The sequence below is a fragment of the Chenopodium album genome, chromosome 17 (genome assembly GCF_948465745.1).
Source record: "Chenopodium album chromosome 17, dcCheAlbu1.1, whole genome shotgun sequence".
NCBI classification, from domain to species: Eukaryota; Viridiplantae; Streptophyta; class Magnoliopsida; order Caryophyllales; family Amaranthaceae; genus Chenopodium; species Chenopodium album.
Genome location: NC_137850.1, coordinates 45,932,988 through 45,957,518, shown reverse-complemented (window position 1 = coordinate 45,957,518; position 24,531 = coordinate 45,932,988). Strand labels below are relative to the sequence as shown.

At 35.2% G+C, this 24,531-nt stretch overlaps 1 protein-coding gene and 1 pseudogene across 1 annotated transcript; both read right to left on the bottom strand.

Annotated features, from left to right (window-relative positions):
- Nucleotides 1-3,075: 3,075 nt before the first annotated feature.
- Nucleotides 3,076-8,591, bottom strand: LOC145588207 (protein argonaute 12-like). Its single transcript, XM_081644856.1, has 6 exons — nt 8,221-8,591; nt 6,482-6,589; nt 6,190-6,312; nt 4,304-4,395; nt 4,145-4,216; nt 3,076-4,013 (listed from the first exon to the last, which is right to left on the bottom strand). Exons 3-5 carry the CDS (start codon nt 6,307-6,309, stop codon nt 4,156-4,158), a joined length of 273 nt encoding a protein of 90 aa, XP_081500982.1. The 5' UTR covers nt 6,310-6,312; nt 6,482-6,589; nt 8,221-8,591; the 3' UTR covers nt 3,076-4,013; nt 4,145-4,155.
- LOC145589144 (uncharacterized) lies at nt 6,353-9,643 on the bottom strand (annotated as a pseudogene).
- Nucleotides 9,644-24,531: the final 14,888 nt, after the last annotated feature.

Genomic DNA, 24,531 nt, shown 5'->3' with positions numbered 1-24,531 from the left:
TGCTCTTGAAGAAATGAGCAAATATTACTTGCTCTTTTGTAAACAATTGATATTTAGGGGGTGGGGTAAGGGGCACTTTTAAGATCATGTCAAATGACATTTGGTTACTCTAGTGTTATTTGTGCCTTTGTGCATCTCTGCACTTATATCCAGTTTTTATAGCTTAAGTTGATGAACTTCAAATGTATGTGATGTTAAATTAACATTCAAAGATGGGAAGAAAGGAGAAAAGGATTGGATCCGTGAAATGCTATTTTGTAAACACAGATATGTGTCCAAGAGAAGTAAGATCTATGTTCATGCATCTGGATACCCTACCTAGATTGTCCAAGTATGCAATCAGGTATAATGCTTCAAAAGTTTGTCCAATATGATCATTATAATTTTTTCTAACTGAATAATGCAAAACGTGATGTAAGTGGACTTTCTACTAATAAATTTAACCAAATACTACTACTTGTTCAAAGGATCAGATTGTGACAAATTTCATCACTTCCCTCGGTCTTGATATTATCCACCAGATTTTGATCATCAATAAAATCGATTATATCCTTAGATTTTTCAGCTGATAAAACCAAACCAATCCAGATGTTGTGCTCACCGAATACTTTCAACATTATCCTATAATCAACCTTCTACTATTTGAATGATAAAATGTCACGCCGTGACCATATATGTATTTGTTATATTTGCTACAGAAGGAGAAGTTAGAGGAGGATTTGAAGGAGAAAAATAGGCTGGAAGCAATGTTGCTTGATTCCAGGAGAAGGTTGGAAGTTTTCGGTGAGCATCAGCATCTGAATTGGTTTTATCAGCTGAAAAATATGAGGATATAATCGATCCTGTTGATGATCTGGTGGATAATATCAAGACTGAGAGAAGTGATGAAATTTGTCAACAAGGATCAGTAAAACCAGTAGTTAACAGAGGAAATGTTGTCACAAACTGATCCTTTGGACAAGCGGTAGTATTTGCGTACATTTATTAGTAGAAAGTCCACTAATATCACGTTCTGCATTATTCAATTTAGTTGGATAATCTAGGTAGGGTATCCAGATGCATGAACATAGATCTTACTTATCTTAGACACATATCCGTGTTTACAAAATAACATTTCACGGATCTAGTCATTCAATCCTTCTCTCCTTTCCCCCCATCTTTGAATGCTAATTTAACATCACATACACATGAAGATCATCAACTTAAGCTACATAAACTGGATAGAAGTGCAATAAAAAGAAAGAAAAAGAGAGAAAAATGCGAAAACTAAAGTGTATGTATGAATTGGTCTATGATACTCGGTGTATGTTGTTCGATGCATGATGTTTGTAAAGGATCAATTAAGCGTCACTTGATTGACATACATAAAAATACCTTCAGATACCACACGAATACAATTCAACAAGAGCAAATAGGTCCATACTTCAAAATTAGGTGGTAACTAATGCTATTTGTCTTAAAGTTCTAATGCACAAAGTGTAATATGAATATGCAACACCCAAGTAATAGAAAATAGCAGCCATCAATCATATATGCAGATATGCAGGGGTAATTTGCCTAAATAAACTCAAATGAAGGAGTATAAATTTCGACACCACCTCCCCATAAAACGGACTAAACCAAAAATTAAAATTAAATCGTAAATCATATATATCATTTCCAGCTAACTAAGCCAGCATAAAACGCATAATTCAGCTAACTAAACCAGCATAAAACACATAATCTAGCTGAAATCAACAGAGCAAAAAATTCGGATATGATTTAATACAACAAAAAAAACTAACATATATCACCCATTTGGACCAATTAGAAAACAGAGGCAATTCTAATTAAAATAAGCTTTTTTTTTTTTACTATATTAGAAAGGTATGCAACTAAGTAAAATAGGCTTCTTCTTACTATATTAAAAAGGCATGCAACCCCTTAAAAAATAGAAAAAGTATGTAACTAGGATCTAAAGATCTCCACTATGAAGTATGCAAGCTAACCCAAATTCCATAGAAATGTTCATGTTTGGTCATACCACCACTACGTCTCCGTTTGAGTCACGATTTCGGCACCGTGTCAACCTATTTCACGGGGTCCCCACTCCCGCCGAACGGCGACATTGAACCGATTTCGTTCCTCGAGACGGTCCACGCAAGCGGTAGTACCGAAGTGCCACATGCTCATACCACAACTACGCCTCCGTTTGAGTAACGATTTCGGCACCGTGTCAACCTAATTCACGGGGTCCCCAATCCCGTTGAACAGCGACATAGAACCAATTTCGTTCCTTGAGACGGTCCACGCAAGCGGTAGTGAGCATGTTTGTAAAGGATTAATTAAGCGTCACTTGATTGACATACATAAAAATACCTTCAGATACACATAAAACGGACTAAACCAAAAATTAAAATTAAATTGTAAATCATATATATCGTTTCCAGCTAACTAAACCAGCATAAAACGCAAATAGACCGAATACTCCTCTGACTTGTAAATTAAACTGCACTGAAATATAAACAAGTCAAGCTAAAAAATTAGACTTGTGTAGGTTTATTGATATCGTACCACTTAATTATCATCCTTATGGGGTAAATTACTCATTCAAGTGTTACAAACTGAGCCTAATTTGTAAAGATGCTGCTGAATGCTGCTGAATAAAGACAGCTGTAATCCTACTTTTATATTTAGGTTTCTTTGTTCTCCGACACGATACGACGCTCAACACGGCTCTAGAAAAATGTCGGAAAATAAGTGTCGATATCCGGTTCACCGTTGACCCAATTATCTACTTTGTAATTTCAGACCTAATTTAGACCAAAAACCTATATTTAAAGTTTATAAAATGGAGGACACCTACAAGCAATAAAACGATGGGGCTTATTGAAACCTGAGAGGTGTTTTTCCACAGTGGATATATCCACCATGGGCCCATGGCTGACATGGCAGCTATTTCACGAGAGCGAAGAAAGAGAAAGAGGGAAGACAGCTTTAGTGTTGTATTTTATTGATGTTGGGGCATGGAAATTGAACTAGATTTAATTCTCATATTCACTACATTTAATTGAATGGTGGGGTAAAACAGAAGTAGGCCATGTGGCTTTTTATGAAGTTTTTTTTATTTATATTTTTACCATGTATTTTTTTTATTTTCCATGTATAATACTTCATCCGTTTGGAATTAGTTGCAACATGGGTGTGGGCACAGAGATTATGGAAAAGGGAGTTAGTGGGTTTTAGTCCCCACGACCCACGTAGGGTATGAGATTTAGACAAAGAAGCCCTTGTATAATGAAAAGGGAGTGTTGGTCCCCACATGGAGAACTTTTGGTATATTATTAGGAAAAACTTACTAGTTAGTGATGTCGCAACTAAACAAAACATCCATTTTAGGGAAGTGTTGCATCTAATTCCAATTGGAGGAAGTATCATTAATGCTTGTACTTGCGCTCAGATAAAGGGAAGATACAGAACCTAGTATGAAGAAACGATTTTATATCCTATCTTTAAGGTCGTATTTGGCTAAAATGATCAAGAAGATCAGTAGGTAGAAAACTATTGTTGCTCATATACTAGGCTCATTGTCGCTCTTGTTTGTATATATTTTTTTGTTTTGGCTACTTTGACCAAGGATCCTTGTAAGTAACTCATCAGGTAACAACTACACCTACTTCTACCTTAAAATCATTGTTTTTAAGGTCGTATTTGGCTAAAATGATCAAGAAAATCAGTAGGTAGAAAATTGTTGTTGCTCATATACTAGGCTCATTGTTGCTCATTGTCGCTCTTGTTTGTATATATATTTTTGTTTTGGATACTTTGACCAAGGATCCTTGTAAGTAACTCATCAGGTAACAACTACACCTACTTCTACCTTAAAATCATTGTTTTTATTGGAGCTTGTGCCCATCTTATTGTTTTTCAAATTGTACAATTTTTAAATAATATGAATGTCCGGATACTTTATATGGTAGCTGTATCTAAGTACGTCGAAGTGTTGGCCAAAATTTTGAAGTGGAGTGTTGATCCTTTGACAGTCAGACACGACATCCAAATCCGAGTCAGTGTAACAGAACTATATTCTTTTCTTGTAAAAGCAAAATAAACTATTCAGCCAAAAGCATAAACAAAAAAGCAGATAAAAATGAGAGCCATTTACCTGGGTAATACTCAAAACAGCATCAACATGAATGTCAGAGCCTTCTCTTCGGAAAACTGGGTCTTCTCTAACCTGGGGTGCAATTTTGGTAAGATCATTGCAGCAGCAGAACTAGCAATGGCAACAGTAGATACCAGGAGCAAGAATTATCAAGGATACCTTAATGACAACATAAAGATCACCTGGCCCGTATCCATCAGGATCAGCTCCACCACTTCTAGATACCTTGATTGTTTCATTATTATCCACACCTGTAAACACACCAAAATGTCAATATTGTTATGGAGCTGGTTTCACCAAAATGTCAATATTGGTATGGAGCTGGTTTCCACGACATAAAAAGAATGGTTATCATCCAGCCTCAAGCTGGCTGCTTCTAACCCAGCATATAATCTCACACCACCAAAAGGAGACATGGAAAAGCCATAATGACATATAACTTTAAAATATAAATAAGCAACTTCTTGTGTTGATTTTGAAATACCAGCCTAGCTACTCCATCGAGAGAATTATAATACCACTAAAAACACAAACAAAGCTAGTTGCAATAATATATATAGGATTTGCAAGTACTTGATGCCACTGTCCATGTAAAGTCGGCTGTCACATGTAGGTTTGCAACATGGTGCAATCGCCTTTATCTGGGAGCTCCAGATTCATAATAACAGCAACGCCAATGATGAGCAATCAATCAAATAAAGAACAGGTGATATGAAAAAAATAGATATAAACAAATGGAAGAGATATACTTTTCCATCTCTCTCCTGAATTACGTGGAGAGATGCTTACAGATATATACATTGTAGCCTTCTTAGCTTGAATTACATATAGCACACAACCAACCCGCAATCCAAATTCCAAAAGCACATACTATCCACTAATTTGGAGACTCGCCGACTCGGCCAACAATAATCATAAATACCCCCCCACCCCCAATGGACCAAAAATTAAATAAATAAATAAAGAAAATAATAATGGATAGGGTCAAATAACATAATTAAAAGAAACAAATAACCAGCTACAAACAGAAACATGCATAATCTGCTAATTAAAAAAAAAAAAAAACATACATATTATTCACCACTAACAAGAAATTTGATTGAATCTCGAAAATGGTTCACCACCAGATAGGAAAAAAAAAAAAAAAAAAAAAAAAGCCAGCATTATAGTGAAGACATCCCAATTATGTATGAAGCTTTCAAGGTATGGACTGGTAATTCATCAGCAAAAAAAATGCTCTAAGAAGAAACTATTAATGACAAATACAGTATACAGCAGCATGAACATATTTAGTTGTAATGCGAAGACTACTTGAGAATATTGTTGCAATTATGTATGAAGCTTTCAAGGTATGGACTGGTATTTCATCAGCAAAAAAAAATGCTCTAAGAAGAAACTATTAATGACAAATACAGTATACAGCAGCATGAACATATTTAGTTGTAATGCGAAGACTACTTGAGAATATTGTTGCAAGTATTAACTATACATTTTGGCCTTATTGCTTGAATGATGGGTATCTAGTTATGTAGCAACAACTTAATTGCCCCATTTTTCAATTTTGTAGGATCTTACGATTCTGTGATCCAATTTTACCGATTCGATCCTACTCCCCTCATCGATCCAACCTGAGATCCTGATCCTAACAACCTTGGTTACAACTAAAACCTATTTCAACCGTTTTATCCAAATTCAAGCCGTTGGTGAATTAATACATATGAGAAGCTCGAATCTTTATGCATGATGGTTCGAGTAGGTATTGTTATTGAACGTTTGATTACATTGAGATACTTGGTGGGGGAGGGGGGGGATGTATTTCATGTTTTGGCTACATGATCATCTAACTTTAAGGAAGTTTTGCAGCCTACTGCAGAGTTCAAAAAAAAAGAGGGGAAGTAAGATGATAGCCAAGTAAAGAAAATGACACATTTCATATATCATAACAGAGATATATAATATTGGAGCAATGATACCACCAGACACCAAAAAAAAAAAAAAAAAAAAAAAAAAAAAAAAAAAAAAAAACCCTTATAGAAGATACATACCAAGCCAGATATATGACACATTTGGGCAAGCTCAGAGCAAAAACTGCGAGCAACGCCATCTTGCACATTGCGTGAAAAATTTATGCAGAACCAGTTGTTCACTGTTCCCCCGTTCACCATTTTCTGCCAAAAAGAAATATTAACGAAAGGGACTATTTTTGAACTATTTTCCAGTTATAACACGTATATCAAGATAACCAAAACATCCAAAATTTCCCTACACATGGCATTGTGGCCACCAAACTTCCACAATTACATATTCCATATCAATAATCATTAGACATGAGCATACCCAGGATGCAGGAAGAACACGTGCTTCAACACTAGCAAGCCACTCATCAATTTTAATCCCAAATTCTTGTGCATAAGGATCAGCATGGTAAGCATTGTGATGAACAGTCTGGATCAGCAACCAAATAGATCAATTATATAGTAATAACAATGCATTGCATCACACTCATTAGGAAAGTGCTGTCTGATAAACGCAAAAGATCACCTACACAAGCTTGCCAAACATTTGATGGTGACCACTTATAAGTAAAAGATACGCTCAAACACGTTAATAAGGTGACCACTTATAAGTGTTCTGAATTCATCCTCATGAACCCACAAAAAAGAAAAACAGCATAATAGTAGACAAGAAAAAAAAAATTCAAGTTCTGAATTCATAATAATAATAATAATAATAATAATAATAATAATTAAAGCAAACGCATGCATAGCTTTCTCTCTGAGAGCTAATACTTCTTAAACGCATGCATGAAAAAAGTCTTTTTGGTTTATCTCTTGCAAGAGAATTTTCCTAGCGATCCCAGCATTATCCTAATCGAAAATCCAGAATTAATCTTATTATATAATCTTATTGTAAGCATGGGAAAAAAGTTACAAGCCATACCGCTAATAAGGGTAATCTGATCCCAAGCGCCCAAAACCTAATATTTTTTGCTGTGAATACTCCACAATCAACTACATTATTTTGCTTTGGATTATCTTCCACATATTTGATGGTCCAAGTTTTGTCATCAAACTTGAGTTTCATATGTTGTATACTATAATATTACAAGACTGATTACGGAATTTTGTTCATTATTAAAAGAGAATACCAAAAAATTGGATAAACGTTGGACGCATCAAGATTCAAGCATATTAGCAATAATTTCATGAAGCAAAAAGCAAGAGATTCAATTGAGAATAAACTCAAACAAAACAGAAAAATGGCTTATATTACCTTCCAGGGGTAATCACATTCATTGAACTCAAAATAACCTTAAAATGTGATTAAAAAAAATTGAAAAAGACAAATCTCCACATAATAAACTTCTTGTACAGAAAGTGATTTATCCATACATTAGGAAATAGACTATTAATCAGCCAGTGTAATACACGCATGTCAGTAATACAACAAACCTTGACCAAAGTCACACATAAACCCATCACAATAACATGAATTGAAAGGGTAACCAAGCAATCATTCAACATTCCAGAAAATACTCTTTCTACACTTGCCGTTGCAACGGATAGAGTTAGAACCAACTACAAAAGCAACTAACTTGATAATACAGTATAGCTAAAAGCCTAAAACACTAATAGTGAGCTTAGCACTGAACATATACAAATTCAAGGCAATCACTATATCCAATTGACCGATTCTAATATCAATTTCAAAAAATCAGAAATGCAATTATCCAAACGAATCCATTCCAAAAAAAAATCAGAAACCCTAAGTTCTTAACCCCCTAATTTCATAGATTAAATATGAAATCATCAAATTTACTAGCCCATTGTCGATTTATAATATCAATTTCAAAGAAAAAAAAAATCAGAAATTCAATATTATCAATTCCAAAATTAATCAGAAACCCTAACTCTCTAATTTGATAAATTTAATAACAGATCAACAATTTCAAAGAACATACACACTAATTGACTAGATTAAATAACACAAACAACTCAATTAAGCACAAAATCAATCCAACAAGTCAGCAATTAGTGTATAATACGAAATTAAAACTTGAAAATAATCAAAGTTACCTAGAAGGCTGTAGGTGTGGAGGCAGTCCTGGAGTGCGGCTGTACGGTGGGCCGTGGGCGCTGGACGGTGGCTGGAAGGTGCGGCGCAGCGGAGGGGCGGTGGCTGGAATGTACGGCGGCAGGCGGCAGCGGTGTGGCGATTTCCGTGACTGTGTGAATCGTGAATCGTGAATCGTGAATCGTGAATCGTGAGATGTGAAGAGTGAGGGAGACGTGTGAATGTGAGTGAAGAGTGAGAATCGTGACTGTGTGAGACTAGTGACACGAAACGGTTTAGGCCTATTCATATTTCAGCCCAATAGACAATGGACCAAACTCTGTAAATATAAGAAAATGAGCAAAATAACCCATAAAAACTAAAATCAGCAAAACTGCAAAAAAAAAAAAAAAAAAAAAAAAATTTGAATTTTTGATTATTGAAACGGGTTCTATATAGTCACGGTGTAACATTTTTAATTTTTCTTGAAGGAACAATGTGTGACATGTTAATACATACAGTACTCTGATGTTTAAAGTCTGATATCGTACCTTAGTAACAAATGCTTCTTTATCTATCTGCACTTCATAGATGCTCAACTCGAGGTCTGCAATTGTCTGAAACTTTAAGTTTTTGTAATGCAATGCAGTTTGTGACAATATTTTCTCTGTTATTAATTTATTATAAAAGAAATACTTCTCAATTTCTTGGTTCTGCATCTCCTTAAACTTGGTCGCCTCTTGAGCCCTAAAATGGAAGAAATACTTCTCAATTTCTTGGTTCTACATCTCCTTAAACTTGGTCGCCTCCTGAGCCCTGAAATGGAAGAAATACTTCTCAATTTCTTGGTTCTGCATCTCCTTAAACTTGGTCGCCTCCTGAGTAACATCCACAAGCACAGCGTTCTTACTGCTACTATCTACACCGGCAACAAGTTCTGCAACAATTTCTGAACTTTGGGGATTCGAGTAGACCCACCAACAAGGACAACATCATCAATATCACTCTTCTCCAATTTTGCATCCTTCAAACACTTTTCAACATGGTCCAAACAATCCATGAACAAATCCTTGTTGATTTTGTCAAACCTTGCTTGATTGATGGTTGATGAGAAATCGATACCCTCAAAGAGACCATCAATTTCAATAGTTGTCTCTGAAGTTGAAGAGAAGATTCTCTTAGCCCTTCACATGCAGCTCTCAACCTTCCAAGAGCCCTATGATTTGTACTTATATCCTTACTGTGGTTCAATTTAAACTCGGTTACAAGATGGTCCATCATTCTATTGTCAATGTCTCCTCCACCAAGGTGAGTGTCCTCGCATACTGCTATGACTTCAAAGACATACTTCTTCACCGCGACTATAGACACATCAAAAGTTCCACCACCAAGATAAAAAACCAAGATGTTTCTTGATGCAAGCCGACCACGCCCGGTTGTACTCATAACTGCATCAGGTATCCAAGGTTAACATCATTTGGTCGATGGAGCAAGAGCAATTATTTTGGGATTTTGTCCCGAGATGCAACTGAATAAGAGCCAGTAGATGGACCAAACCGAAAAATTGATAAAAAACGGGTTGATAGTTGTCTGAAATGTATTTGCTTGCAAAACTTTTAGAACTAATATATTTCACAGCTCCCTTTGCCAATTGATCTCCACATTGACAAGCCTTTACTTATTTTTTTTTTTTTTTTTTTTTGCCTTGGATACAAAAAATTGAGTAAAAATTTTGACTAAACATTCTATTTATCAAGTAACAAATTTGGGTTGTTATTGTGCATATGAAAACTTGAGTTTCTTTGTGCTTCAGAGTGTATGCAATAAGTGTGTGTGGCATGTATGGACTATGTGAGGGCTACTGTGTATGTTTTTTGGTTCTCGCTGTAGCACCAATGTACTGAATTCCTCCTATATTAACCGTATATGAAAAGAGCGGCATCCTACCGAGGGTGTCATCTAGGGGTGTTCACCGGTCCAAAACCGAACCGGACCAGACCAGAACCGGTTTGGACCGGGACCGGAATCTCGATTTTTCGAGAATCAGAACCGGAATTAATCGGTTCGGTTCCGATCCGATTTTTGGCCGGTTGGACCAGTTAGTTTAAATTTTTTTTTAGGTTTAAATTTGGACCGGTTTATATCAAACTAAAAAAAAAAAAAATTTAAATTTCGCGGTGCGAGCCTGAAAATATATATATATATATATATATATATATATATATATATATATGGGTCAACCCGGAACCAACCGAAAAACCGATAAAAATCGGGTTGATAGTTGTCTGAAATGTATTTGCTTGGAAAAATTTTAGATCTAATATATTTCACAGCTCCCTTTGCCAATTGATCTCCACATTGACAAGCCTTTACCACTTTTTTTTTTTTTTTTTTTTTTTTTTTGCCTTGGATACAAAAAATTGAGTAAAAATTTGACTAAACATTTTATTTATCAAGTAACAAATTTGGACTGTTATTGTGCATATGAAAGGTAACTTGAGTTGCTTTGTGCTTGAGAGTGTACGCAATAAGTGTGTGTGACATGTATGGACTATGTGAGGGCTACTGTGTGTGCATGTATAAATAGATAAGGGGGCATAGTTGTTGTGCGTGAGTAATGTGTGAAAGTATATATTTAGTTAAAATTTCTTTTGGTGTTAGTGGGTGAAAAAGAATGAGGAATAATTATCCTTAAGTGTAATAAATTAATTAATTAATTAATCAGCCTAATTAGGGGGTGGATGTAATCCTTTTATTTAGAAGTATATTGAATGCTATTTAGAAGTAAAAAAAAAAATTTCTCTTTGATCATCTAGCATGGGATGAGTTGGATCAATTTGTGACTAAGTGATGTATTTAACCATGCCGGATCATCTAACATGAACACGAGTGGTTCTTCACATGAGGAAGAAAGAAGAGGTGTCGGGAGAGTGGTGTTTTGTCTACAAAGAAAGCGGAAACTTATTCCCTGTGAACATAAGTAACCATCTTTTTTTCATTCTCCATTTTAATTAATTATGTAACACCCCCATATTCTCTCTTGTATAAAATACTTAATTTGGCGCGTGGCATCATAAAACCGAGAATTAAAAGGGTATTATTGCTATATCCAACCAATCACATTGATTGAATACTATGGCATTTATCAAAATACAACAGCGGAAGACTTTACTTTAATTAAAATTCTTTGAAAATTTAAATGATAAAACTTAGTTTGAAATCCAAATTAAAACATCGTTACAACTTTGAACCATTAAAGGCCTCATTATTAAATACTCCAAGAAAACAAGTTAATAAACATTGTTAAAATGAATCCAACGTTATAAATATTCATAATAAATATACATAATAATATTCATAATCCAACGTTAAATTTCAAATTCAAGGATCGAAGACCGGACCGAAAAAACCGGTCCAAAACCCGGACCAGACCGGTTTGGACCGATTTTCAATTTTTCTATACTTTTTAATAGTTTTTATTATATTATGAGAAAAAATAAAAGTAAATATAAGAAAAATGACTATTTAATGCCCATTTTGAATGGCTAACATGAAATAATGTATAATATAAAAATATTTGTATCATATTGAACTTAAAATAAAAAAAACAGAAGAACCAAATGGTTCTACAACTATACAAGTTCTTTAAAAAAAAACCAGCTCACTGGCTGGGTGTGAAAAACAGAAGAACCAAATGGTTCTACAACTATACAAGTTCTTAAAAAAAACCAGCTTACTGGCTGGGTGTGAACGGAACATTCGGACGTCGTTCACGAGAGCTTCTCCGAGGAACCCCCCACCTGTGAATAATCCCGACGTTGACGTTGACGACGAGGAGGAGGAGGAGAAGGAGCAGGAGAACGAGAAGGAGAAGGAGAACGATTGTCATCATGGACTTCATCAACACACATTTTTTTATCCCACAATATAAGCTCACGCTTATACGACTCGAAATAATCGTGCCCGTTAGAGCCACGATTATCCACAAATCGTATATGATGATCAAATATAGCGAGCTTGTCCCTATGCATGACCGGGTCGAGTTCGTAGCCTCCTAATTGTTTTGTAACAAGATGTGGTTTATGATGAACCACAAAGTTGTTACAAAATATCGGGCTGACAGGCTAAAGTCGTATCACCTAATCAAAAGTATTACCTAAATCCTCTAACTAAAGTAGATAGGGAAGTAGGGTCGAATCCACAGGGAAACTGGTCTTTCTACTCCTAATTAATTAATATAGTCTAAATTATCAAGGTAACCAAATTGTTGTTATAATATGAAACTATACTACGAAGATTAAGTTTAAGGAGAAAATCAGATATAAGAAGGCCTAGGGTCACAGGTTCACCAATAATTAATATTCCGGGATAAAACATAACAATCAATCAATCAACATTGCACAAATAACATGATTAACAGGCTCTCGCAATTTATTAACCAGCATAGATCTAACAGGCTCTCGCAATTTACTAGATCTAAGTTCCTATTGAAAATAGCCTTTAATATCGAATTAACATCTGCTCGATTCATCAATTCAATATTGCTAAACATTCACAATCAAATTACATCTGCTCGATTCATAATCCAATTGCAAAGAATTAGAACAATTCAATAAGAAATTATCATGCAAAGTCAATAATCAATAATAATAAATTACCCCTTCATATTAATTATGGATCCCCATAAACCCTAGAATTAAACTACTCGGACATAATCAAAACTAAACAAAGCATAATAATTAAACAAGACATAACAGAAATCGGAAAGAGTAAAATACTGAGATTAATTAAAGGAGAAATCGTACCAAAACGGCGGAATTACAAGAGTGTGAGGAACAAGGAAAGAAAATAAAATCTAGAGAGAGAAAGTTAAGTAGAGAGAAGGGAGAGAAAAAAAACTAAACTAGAGTAATAATAATGATAAGAGATCCTAATCTTGCCTAATAGAATTACATTAATACTAAGCAAGAGTTAACGCTAAAACAAAACAAAGCGGAAATCTAATCGTCTCTGAGGAACGACACGCGCCCGGTCGGGCAAGGGCTCGCCCGACCGGGCCCGCCTTTTTCTCCCCAAAAGCTTTCTCGCGCCCGGCCGGGCGCGTGCACCGGGCGCGTGTTGATTTGGCCCGCCCGGCCGGGCGCGCCTCCGGGCGGAGAGAGTGGACTTGGGCGATGCTCATGGGCTTCGAAATCTCCAACTCTTGGGCCTCCGAACTTGGCCCAAGTCCTCAAATCTTCATAACCGAGCCCTTAATCACCGATTTGATCCCTCCAATCGGCCTTGGGCTATCGAAAGCGGTCTTGGTCTTCCAATACTTGTAAATGCTCCTCGAAAAACCCGGGAAATTGCTCCAAGTACGCAAATTCCTACAAAACTCAAGCAAAACTACCAAAGCACTGGAAAACACAAATTAGTAATAAAAGTGGCTTGTAGGAGCCAAAAACACTACTAATTACGACCAAGGGACGGGGATAAATATATATATAAAATGAACACATCACGGGCCAAGTCGTGTTACGAACCATTTATCTTCTTTCAACTCATCTGGAAGCACCCAATTGGCATAGGGTGTCCAGCAAATTTCCTGTCAATAAAACATCAAATACAATATCAAAACCAAAAAAATTCAATAGTGTAATTCAGCTCCTAAAAGGGCCTAATTCAAATTAGAATATGGGACATTAACATAGTGACACAAAAACAACATATAGATGGACAAAACTCGTTCAAACTTATTCTGCCAGGGACTTCAGCACACTTGTTTCAGTTCATTTTAATTTTAAAATCAGATCAGACTAGATTTATGGTTGTCAATACAAAGAATGACACATACAAGGGGACTACTCCTCAAATAGTTTCTGCCAGAGAACTCTTAAACTCTTTTAGCGTTCATAATTAAGTTTTAATAGTTCTATCAGATTGTATTAAACAAGAATAATACTTGCAAAAAGAAAATGATATCAATAAACAAGCAAAAGACTTATTATAACCAAAATCGATATAATATAGATGGACAAAACTCGTTCAAACTTATTCTGCCAGGGAATTTACCAAAAATAAAATAAAAAAATATACATACCTCATCTTCAAGGTTCTCAAAAACAGTGTGCATCTTCTTGCGGTAATCCGACCTGCGGTCATTGCCAAGGGCGGAATTTAGAAGCAGCTTCTCTAGTATCCATTGCATTGGAAATGGGTGTTGATCCAATTGCCCGGCCTCCATCTCCTCCCTCACTGATGTGAGGCCTAAAGAATCCCACAGCTTCGGGATCCGTACCAAGAAGAAACACTGTACAGTAAGCAGTCACAATCACATTAATTTTTAAATAATAAATATAAAAAAATAAAGATTGATTAAAAAAAAAGAAAGAAGAAGAAGCTTACCACCAAAAGCCATGTACAACCACCTAATTTTGTTGACTGATTCAACTTCTCCAAGTGATGCTGGAGGAAAGCAAGCATGGCTGCCCCCCATGCATAAGTGCCAGATGTCCCATCTGGATCACTTAGAACCTCAAAAAGTGGGGGATAAAAGTTTATCCCATTGGGAGATAGAATTATAATGCATTGCACTATTACCATTAATAGTGCTGCCTTGCGCTTCTTCCAATCCGCAGAGGTGTCTTCGATAATCTCATACAACTTGTTAACATCGTAGATCACCTCTTCGAAAATAGCAGTGCAATGGTTATTCCTATAATCTTTAACAAGCACCGGCTTGCCGTCAATCCGGATTCTTGCTAGGAATAACACATCTTCTAGTGTTATTCCTAGCACGTGCCCTCGAATGTCAAAGGTGTTGGTAATGTGATCGTAATATCCCAACACCTCTGACAAAAATGGGGATAGAATCGCGGATTTAGGCAGGGACAACATGTTGTATAAGCCGCGTAATCCTAAGCAATGCTGTAGAAAAGGCTCAGAAGTTTTACGTATATCTTCTACAATAACATTAAGGGTACTGAGACGGCCGACGGCATTATATTTTCCCTCCATTTAGATCCTATAACATTAAGGGTAGAAAAGGCTCAGAAGTTTCATATGTTGTATTAGGAAAGTGATTTATCCATACATTAGGAAATAGACTATTAATCAGCCAGTGGAATACACGCATGTCAGTAATACAACAAACCTTGACCAAAGTCACACATAAACCCATCACAATAACATGAATTGAAAGGGTAACCAAGCAATCATTCAACATTCCAGAAAATACTCTTTCTACACTTGTCGTTGCAATGGATAGAGTTAGAACCAACTACAAAAGCAACTAACTTGATAATACAGTATAGCTAAAAGCCTAAAACACTAATAGTGAGCTTAGCACTGAACATATACAAATTCAAGGCAATCACTATATCCAATTGACCAATTCTAATATCAATTTCAAAAAATCAGAAATGCAATTATCCAAACGAATCCATTCCAAAAAAAAATCAGAAACCCTAAGTTCTTAACCCCCTAATTTCATAGATTAAATATGAATTCATCAAATTTACTAGCCCATTGTCAATTTATAATATCAATTTCAAAGAAAAAAAAATCAGAAATTCAATATTATCAATTCCAAAATTAATCAGAAACCCTAACTCTCTAATTTGATAAATTTAATAACAGATCAACAATTTCAAAGAACATACACACTAATTGACTAGATTAAATAACACAAACAACTCAATTAAGCGCAAAATCAATCCAACAAGTCAGCAATTAGTGTATAATACGAAATTAAAACTTGAAAATCATCAAAGTTACCTAGAAGGCTGTAGGTGTGGAGGCAGTCCTGGAGTGCGGCTGTACGGTGGGCCGTGGGCGCTGGGCGGTGGCTAGAAGTTGCGGTGCAGCGGAGGGGCGGTGGCTGGAATGTACGACGGCAGGCGGCAGCGGTGTGGCGATTTCCGTGACTGTGTGAATCTTGAATCGTGAATCGTGAGATGTGAAGAGTGAGGGAGACGTGTGAATGTGAGTGAAGAGTGAGAATCGTGACTGTGTGATACTAGTGACACGTCTGATAGATTTAATGAAACAGTTTAGGCCTATTCATTTTGTTTTTTTTTTAACTTAATTTTTTTTTTCATTATTTGTTTTTTTTTAACTTAATTTTTTTTTGTTTTCAGTATTTGTTTTATGTTTTTTTTTTACTTAATTTTTTTTTGTTTTCAGTATTTGTGTGACCCAGAGGCCCGTGAATAGATCCGCCCATGCAAAAAAGGAATACTGTAAATAAATATTAATAAAAGAGATACGAAAATATACATTGAAACTCGAATTCGTCTTGTCCTACAGCTTTCTCGGAGCTTCTCCAATAATATCGAATTCCGATCCCATCTCTTTCATTTCAAAACCCGGTCAGAACAGCCAAAAGATTTCCCAAATTCATTGAAAAATTAATGATAATAAATTAGAAATTAGGTTATAGCAAAGGAAATCTTGTGGTGGTGGCTTCAAGATTGGTGGTGTTGTAAACAATTAATTGTTGGCGTTTTACACCCTAATTATCTAATTATGAATTTTTTGTATGTAATTAATTATCGGGGCAGTTAGTGATCAACTAATTATGAATTCTGTATGTTATGCCGGCCTGTGTGTCGAGTAATCTTGTAACGGTGGGGTCGTATAACAATTTTAATTTGAGAAACAAGTTGACCTTTGTGCCAAAAATTTGAACTGTGCACGAACAATTTCACCTATTATTACTCCAAAAATTTCGAAGATGTTTGTTTTTTGAGTTAATATTATAACAATAAGACTGTTAATCTATTAATGTGTAATAACAAAGCATTTATTTCGAGGCATTTAAACCTTTTTAACACCAACCAAAATAATAACGAGCTACTTATTACGGTGGAAAGAACACTTCAAATAATATTAAACGCGGGTAGTAGTTCAGTATATCAACATCAAGTAGTTACACCCTCTAAGAAGTGATAAATGAAATTGCGGTGAACAACCTAGTGTTGCAATTAATATGAAACAGAGGGAGTACACTATAATAAGAAGTGTGTGTATAGTGTATTACTCCCTCGGCTTCATATTAATTACTACCTCCGATTATACTTTTTGCAACTGGATAAACCTTATCATGTTAGAAATTGGCCTTGCACCTTGCAAAAAGTATTTGAAGAGGCAAAAAAATCAAATAAATGCAAACACTACTATTATCGCAACATAATTTGATCAAACAACTACATTCATCCTGAGGTCCCCGACAAGATTTCATCACCAAGAAAGTCAACAATCAGCATTCAAGCCAGTGACCCAATGAAAATCTTAATAAAAAAGTTCAAATTCTGGGTTACAACGGTTTACATATTTAATATGAAGATTTTTGAGACTTAGTTGCATGTTTCTTCCAGAAAAATGCTAAACTCTTCATTCTAGAACATAGAGTACACAAATAAAGAGAATGTAAAAATCACATTCATGACATTAACAATTCCTGCTATAAATTTCAATTACTCCTTAAATGTAATTAACATCATTGTGATATAATCTTTATTAACAATTACAAACTGCTAGAAATTGAACATTCCTAAAAAACTTTAATGTTGACTTAAGAACAAGTCCCAAGTCCCAATTCCCAATTCCCAACAGAAGACGAAGCCAAAGGGTCTACTCTTGGTCTCCTTTTAAGTTCAACTTCACAAGCCTTACAAAACTTCAAATTAAATCAATAGAAAAAGCCTTACCAAAAAAAAAAATAAAAAAAAAAATAAATAAAACTTTAATGTTGACTTAAGCACCTCCCCAGGTATGTCAAACCGCCCTAAATTTGTGTATTTGCCCCAAGTATGTCAAACTGCCCCAACAAAACGAAACCGCCCCAAATTAGACTATCCGCCCCACGTTAAATTATTCGCCCCAATTACCCTATACCGCCCCAAATTTGATAGTAAGCGCCTCAAGTAATTTAACAGCCCCAAGTATGTCAAACCACCCCAATTACCCTATACAACCCCAAATAAGCTCAAAAGAAGAGAGTATTTTGCAAACATTTCGGCAACACCTCCCCATAAAACGGACTAAACCAAATATTAAAATTATATTGTAAATCATATATATCATTTCTAGTTGACTAAACCAGCATAAAACGCATAATCCAGCTGAAACAGAGCAAAAATTAAGGTCGTCTATGAATGAATTGGTCTATGATACTCAGTGTATGCTGTTCAATGCATGATGTTTATAAAGGATCAATTAAGCGTCACCTGATTGACATACATAAAAATACCTTCAGATACCACACGAATACAATTCAACAAGAGCAGTGAGTAGCTGCTTGGGGATCCTCAAATATCATGTTTTGGTAAATATGATAATGCTAAATGAATAATAATATCAAATCAACTTGTGTCTCACCTTTAGGAATGGGTTGTCAACATATTCGTTGAGGGAGGGTTATAAGGGGCATACGTTCCTAAGACTTGGCTAAGTTGTTCATAGGAGGATTATGGATGGGGATATAGTTTTCATTAATCGACCTCCTACTACTCATAAGCATTCTTTTCAAGCATTGCGTGTGTACATTCATGAAGATAACGTGGTCAAAATAAACCCTCTTATGTGTGGTCCTCTAGCTGCAGATTTTGATGGGGATTGTGTTAATCGTTTAAGTACCCGGGGTTAAGTGATTTTCTAAATCAACCCCTACTATCATCTTAACCCCTACTAAATCAACCCCTACTATCATCTTAACCCCTACTAAATCAACCCTACTATTATGTAAACCCCTACTATACCAAAACCCCTACTATCCTACAACCCCTACTATCATCCTAACCCCCAATCAACCCCTACTATCCTAACCTCTACTAAATCAACCCCTACTATCACCTTAACCCCTACTAAATCAACCCCTACTATCACCTAATAATAAATTAAGAAGTATTTCTTCCAATTCAGCCCTCAGGAGGCAAACAAGTTTAAGGAGATGCAGAACCAAGAAATTGAGAAGTATTTCTTCCATTTCAGGGCTCAGTAGGCGAACAAGTTTAAGGAGATGCAGAACCAAGAAATTGAGAAGTATTTCTTCCATTTCAGGGCTCAGGAGGCGACCAAGTTTAAGGAGATGCAGAACCAAGAAATTGAGAAGTATTTCTTCCATTTCAAGGCTCAGGAGGCGACTAAGTTTAAGGAGATGCAGAACCAAGAAATTGAGAAGTATTTCTTCCATTTCAAATAATAATAATAATAATAATAATAATAATAATAATAATAATAATAATAATAATAATAAACCGAGCTAATGAACAAGTATGCTCCTCGCCCCGCCGAAGATGTTGGAGTTATTGCACAGTGGGAAGAAGAGTGAGATGAAGAAGAGGCATTGGGAGGAGGAGGTGGAGCTGGAGAGGGAAATGTAAAGGAGGACCAATTTGAAAAGCTTCAGCAGGAGGAGCGGAAGAAGATTGAAGATTTGAAGACAGTAGCCTCGAACACATAGGATGGTAGGCGCTTTCTTTTCCCTTCCATTTTAGGGCTTGCTTACAAAGGGGAACCCAATTTTCTCCAAAGGGACTTTGAATTGGCTAGCACGCGACAAAAGGGTGGAAACGGTAGTGGGAGACCTACCCATATCGCGTCATTTGGCTGAGAGAGAGCAACTGGAACAGATTCACAGTGGGAAGAAGAGTGAAATGAAGAAGAGGCATTGCCGCATTGGGAGAATGAGGTGGAGCTCGATAGGGAATTTGATGCTGCCTTAACCGAGCTAATGAACAAGTATGCTCCTCGCCCCGTAGAAGATGTTGGAGCTATTGCACAGTGGGAAGAAGAGTGAGATGAAGAAGAGGCATTTGGAGGAGGAGGTGGAGCTGGAGAGGGAAATGTAAAGGAGGACCAATTTGAAAAGCTTCAGCAGGAGGAGCGGAAGAAGATTGAAGATTTGAAGACAGTAGCCTCGAACACAGAGGATGGTAGGCGCTTTCTTTTCCCTTCCATTTCAGGGCTTGCTTACAAGGGGAACCCAATTTTCTCCAAAGGGACTTTGAATTGGCTAGCACGCGACAAAAGGGTGGAAACGGTAGTGGGAGACCTACCCATATCGCGTCATTTGACTTGGGTACTGAGGCATTTACCTTTGTTAAATTGCCAAAGGATGGACAGGGGTGAGGGAAAAGCCTCTACGATTTATCTCCCTTCTAGGAGGATCGGTAGGTCTCTTTGATGTTTCGCCTACATTGTTCCATCGACCAGAGGTTGTTCACCTTGGAGACCTGATGCGGTTATGAGTACGACCAGGCGTGGTCGGCACTCGGTCCTCTGGATTTTCAAGGGTCGCCGGGGACGCACCGGACACCACGCAACGTGTGGTGCTCTTCTAGCCGCTGGACCTTACCTCCGGATTGTTCCATCGACCAGAGGCAGTCCACCTTTTCCCGAAGTTACGGATCCATTTCGCCAACTTCCCTTGCCTACATTGTTCCATCGACCAGAGGTTGTTCACCTTCCATGACTCTTGTACATCCTTGTTATCTAGCATCCATATGCTGTTTTTCCAAGGAGAAACATCAAAGAGACCTACCGATCCTCCAAGAAGGATACGGTTATGATAATAACAAACATGTATTAAAATTAAAACAAATGTCTTTTAATGTTAGAGAATAAGTATAAATCTAAATAACATGGTGATATATATTGAATTAGATTGCAAATAAACATCTTTCAATATAAGAATGAACATATAATGTAAAGAGAATGAACATGTATCAAATTTAATGGAAAATAAATGAACATGAAATCCATCTAAAATGATCAATGTTCCACCCAAAATGAAAATTTACAATAGATTGATATTTCTTATTAGATCGATAGAAAATATAGGAAGAAAATGGAGATCATGACTTTTATCATAATTCTAATGACCGTATATTAATATGTGCATGAACATATACTAGTATATGAATGAACATTTATCAAAATGAAAATGAACATTCATCTACGAGCTGAATTTATATTTTTATAATCATATGAAATGGACCAAATCCAGAAATTAAGGCAATTAAACTCTTTTTTAATTTTTTTTTTTGTCCAGTAAATTTATAAGCTGATAATACACCACAAATTAATTCAACTTAAAGTAGATTATTATACCAAACATCATTCTACTACTCCGTATAATTATAAGAAATCATTGAGTCGTCTTTGGGTCTCGAAATCTTCTTCTGATAAATATTATAAGAAATCATAAACTAATATTGGAACTCATATATCTAGAGAAAGTAATTGAAGAATAAGGCAAATAAAAAGTTAGGGTTTGTACTTTTTTTTTCAAAAATAAACAAAATCAACTTACAATTTGATTGTTAGTCATTCTATGATCTTTTGTAGAAATATTCTGCAATTTCGTCTCTTGCATACAATATTTTGGTAGAGATCTAGGAGTATTTGAATTTTTTTGTAAGTCAAATTAGGGAGATTTTGATAGTTTAGGAGTGAGAAATGGAAAGAGGAAGAGGTAAAATTATGAGGAGAGAGAAATTTAAAATGTTGGTAAAATTATAGAAAAATTGATTTATAAGATGAGAGAGAAAAGGTGGGAAACACATTTTTATTGTTTATAGGTTGTATAGTGTATGTGGGGAGGGGGGTGTAGGTATTAATACCTACACTAGGGTGTAGGTATTAATAACTAGCCATGATTTTAAGGCCGGCCCATCAATTTAAATCTTGGAGACCCATTTTTAGTAATGGACCCTGGCTAACTTGCAAACTGGGCTCAACAAGCATTTTCCACTACTGGTTGGGTCCATTACTCTGTAAGACTAGATCACCGGACCAAAGCCACCACACTAATATCGTCGATCCCTTACAAAACTCCATTTAATCTTGTCGTCTTTTCTGATTTGTCACATTACTAATTTATTAGTTCAAAATACACTATTAATATGGTCACTAAACATGAATTGGATTAGTAAATACTACTATTGGAAAGTTATAACATTAATTCATTATTTGTTTGTAATCTATATAAATACGCTAGATTGTGGATACCCTGTTTTTTTTTTAAAAAAAAATAATAAAGATTGTGGACACCCTTTGTTTTTAATAAGTTGCAACACTTGGTTAGTTGGTTTTGACATGAGGAGTCGCGCTTGACTTGAAACCCTTAATTTTGACATATTTACACTATTATTATAAGAAAAAAAAAATATCGAAATAAGATCAAATTCATCAAAATGAGGTTTTTATAATATTTTTCGTATAAGGATATATTTAATTGTTAGGTTTAAAAAAATTACAAAAAAACTTGTACATTTATCATTTTTCTTTTCATATTCAATCCACAAATTCTGAATTTGACTCATAATCTCCTCACTTGAATATCATTAATAATAAAAGAAAAAATAAATAATAAATCAATAAAATATTCTCACTTTTTCGGAGGACTCCTCACATTATTTGATCTCTTATACCTTTCTCCCATCTCTCTCTACTTGTGACGCTTTCTTTGACCATAATTATTGACTCTGTTTATGTACTAAAGACACCTTCATTACCAATGTCTAAATGATTGTCTCTTTCATATAATCATATGTGAAGTTGAACTTTTAGCTTTTATTAAAAAAAAAAAAAAAAAAAGGTATTTTGATAAATAATTATTACTATGTGCTTTAATATTTTCACATACATTCTTAATATCTACGTGTCAAATTACTTTCCATGATCAATTATCAAATACACGCAATGCCTCTCTTACATTAGCTATAAAGTGTTGTGAAATCACAAATTATCATATCATTACAATTAATGTGTATGTGTATTCACATTAGCTATAAAGTTTTGTGAATCACAAATTATCATATCATTAAAATTAATATGTATATCTATATATAAGGGTCATGTTTGGATGTTTCACGTTGTCATGTTGATTAGTATGGTGAGAGGATAAGGATAGGGATAGAGTGGTGATATAGGAGTATGATAAAAAGTACTTTAGTGTGGAGGGACAGGTATAATCTAGCTAGCCATATGACATTATAACCGATAGAGGTATAATGTATATTATCCAATAAGGAGTACATGGGAAAGGAAGATATAAGGAAGAGTGTCAGGGATAGAGAAAGGAATATAGGACTTCAATAATTTGCCTTCAATAATGAAAAAAGGAGGGCAAAAAAGGAACAAACTTGATAAGGGTAATTAAAATTAACGACGGATCTAGGATTATTAAGTTTGGTGCAGTGGCAAATCTTAGCCAAAAATTTAGAGGGATCAGAATTTGAATCTTACCTCTCATTCAAAACTAATTAATCATTATATCTCAATATTTTATAAGTAACATAAGGTTATTTAAGTTCATTAACTAATTAATTACAATAAGTTATCGGGGGTCGGGCCCTAACCTCCTTTGGTTTGGTGGGAGTAATGGCCATATTGCAGATTATTAATTATATACATGCTTATTTTATATATTATTAGTGAGGCAGGAGTCACTTAAGATCCTTACAAATTAAAATCCCCTAAATTTTCACAATTTTTATCCAAAAAAAAAGTAAAATACTTAATAATCCCCAAGCATTACATACGCATGTCCTTTATTGTTAAATTTTGAACAAATAGTATAGCACAATGATTCAACGACCAAGGGGTCATTGATCATAAACTCGAAAAGTTGATGGTTTGGATATCAATTCAATGATCAATATTCTTGACGTTGTTGATAAGCCAGCACTAGTCCACTATATATCAAACACATGTTCATCATTACAATATAACAATGTACTATTCCATGTTTTAGTAACTAACATCCTTCCGCGTAAATCAAATATTCACATGTAATATACATCAAATCACAGAATTACTCGTATATTGGCTTATTGCAACGCGGACTACAACATAACAATTAAATTGGGACATCCCAGCCAAATTCTGCGCCGATAATATGGTAATCTTGGTACCATATTTTATTGCACCAGATAATTTATAAATACATACACGTATTATGTTACTAATAATAATTGTAATAATAATAATAGTAATAATAATACAGGGGATAACAGGCATTAAAAACGGCGGCATTAAAATGTGTGGTACGAGAGAAAAGGGAGCAACAAATCTTTATGTATGACATTTTAAGATTATATCCTTATTTTTAAAGCCAATGGTCGGTGCACACCATTTTTACGCTATACAAATTCTACCTGTATACTTTAAGCCATGCACCTTCGCATTAGCAAACATGCAATTTTTTTTTTGTTTTTATTGCTTTTTTGTCCTTACTATGTATTATTACATGTATTTAAGGAAATAACATTATTAATTATTTAATATACATTTACTATATATATCTAGATTGATTGATTAATTATTGATTAATATACATTTACTAT

Bases quoted from the DNA above. Each gene is read 5' to 3' on its own strand.
- LOC145588207 (XM_081644856.1), bottom strand. From the start codon at position 6,309: ATGGTGAACGGGGGAACAGTGAACAACTGGTTCTGCATAAATTTTTCA. The intron at 4,396-6,189 runs GTATGTATCTTC...GTGTGTTTACAG, and splicing joins TGTGTCATATATCTGGCTTG to GTGTGGATAATAATGAAACA. The intron at 4,217-4,303 runs GTATCCTTGATA...ATTGCACCCCAG, and splicing joins ATCTTTATGTTGTCATTAAG to GTTAGAGAAGACCCAGTTTT.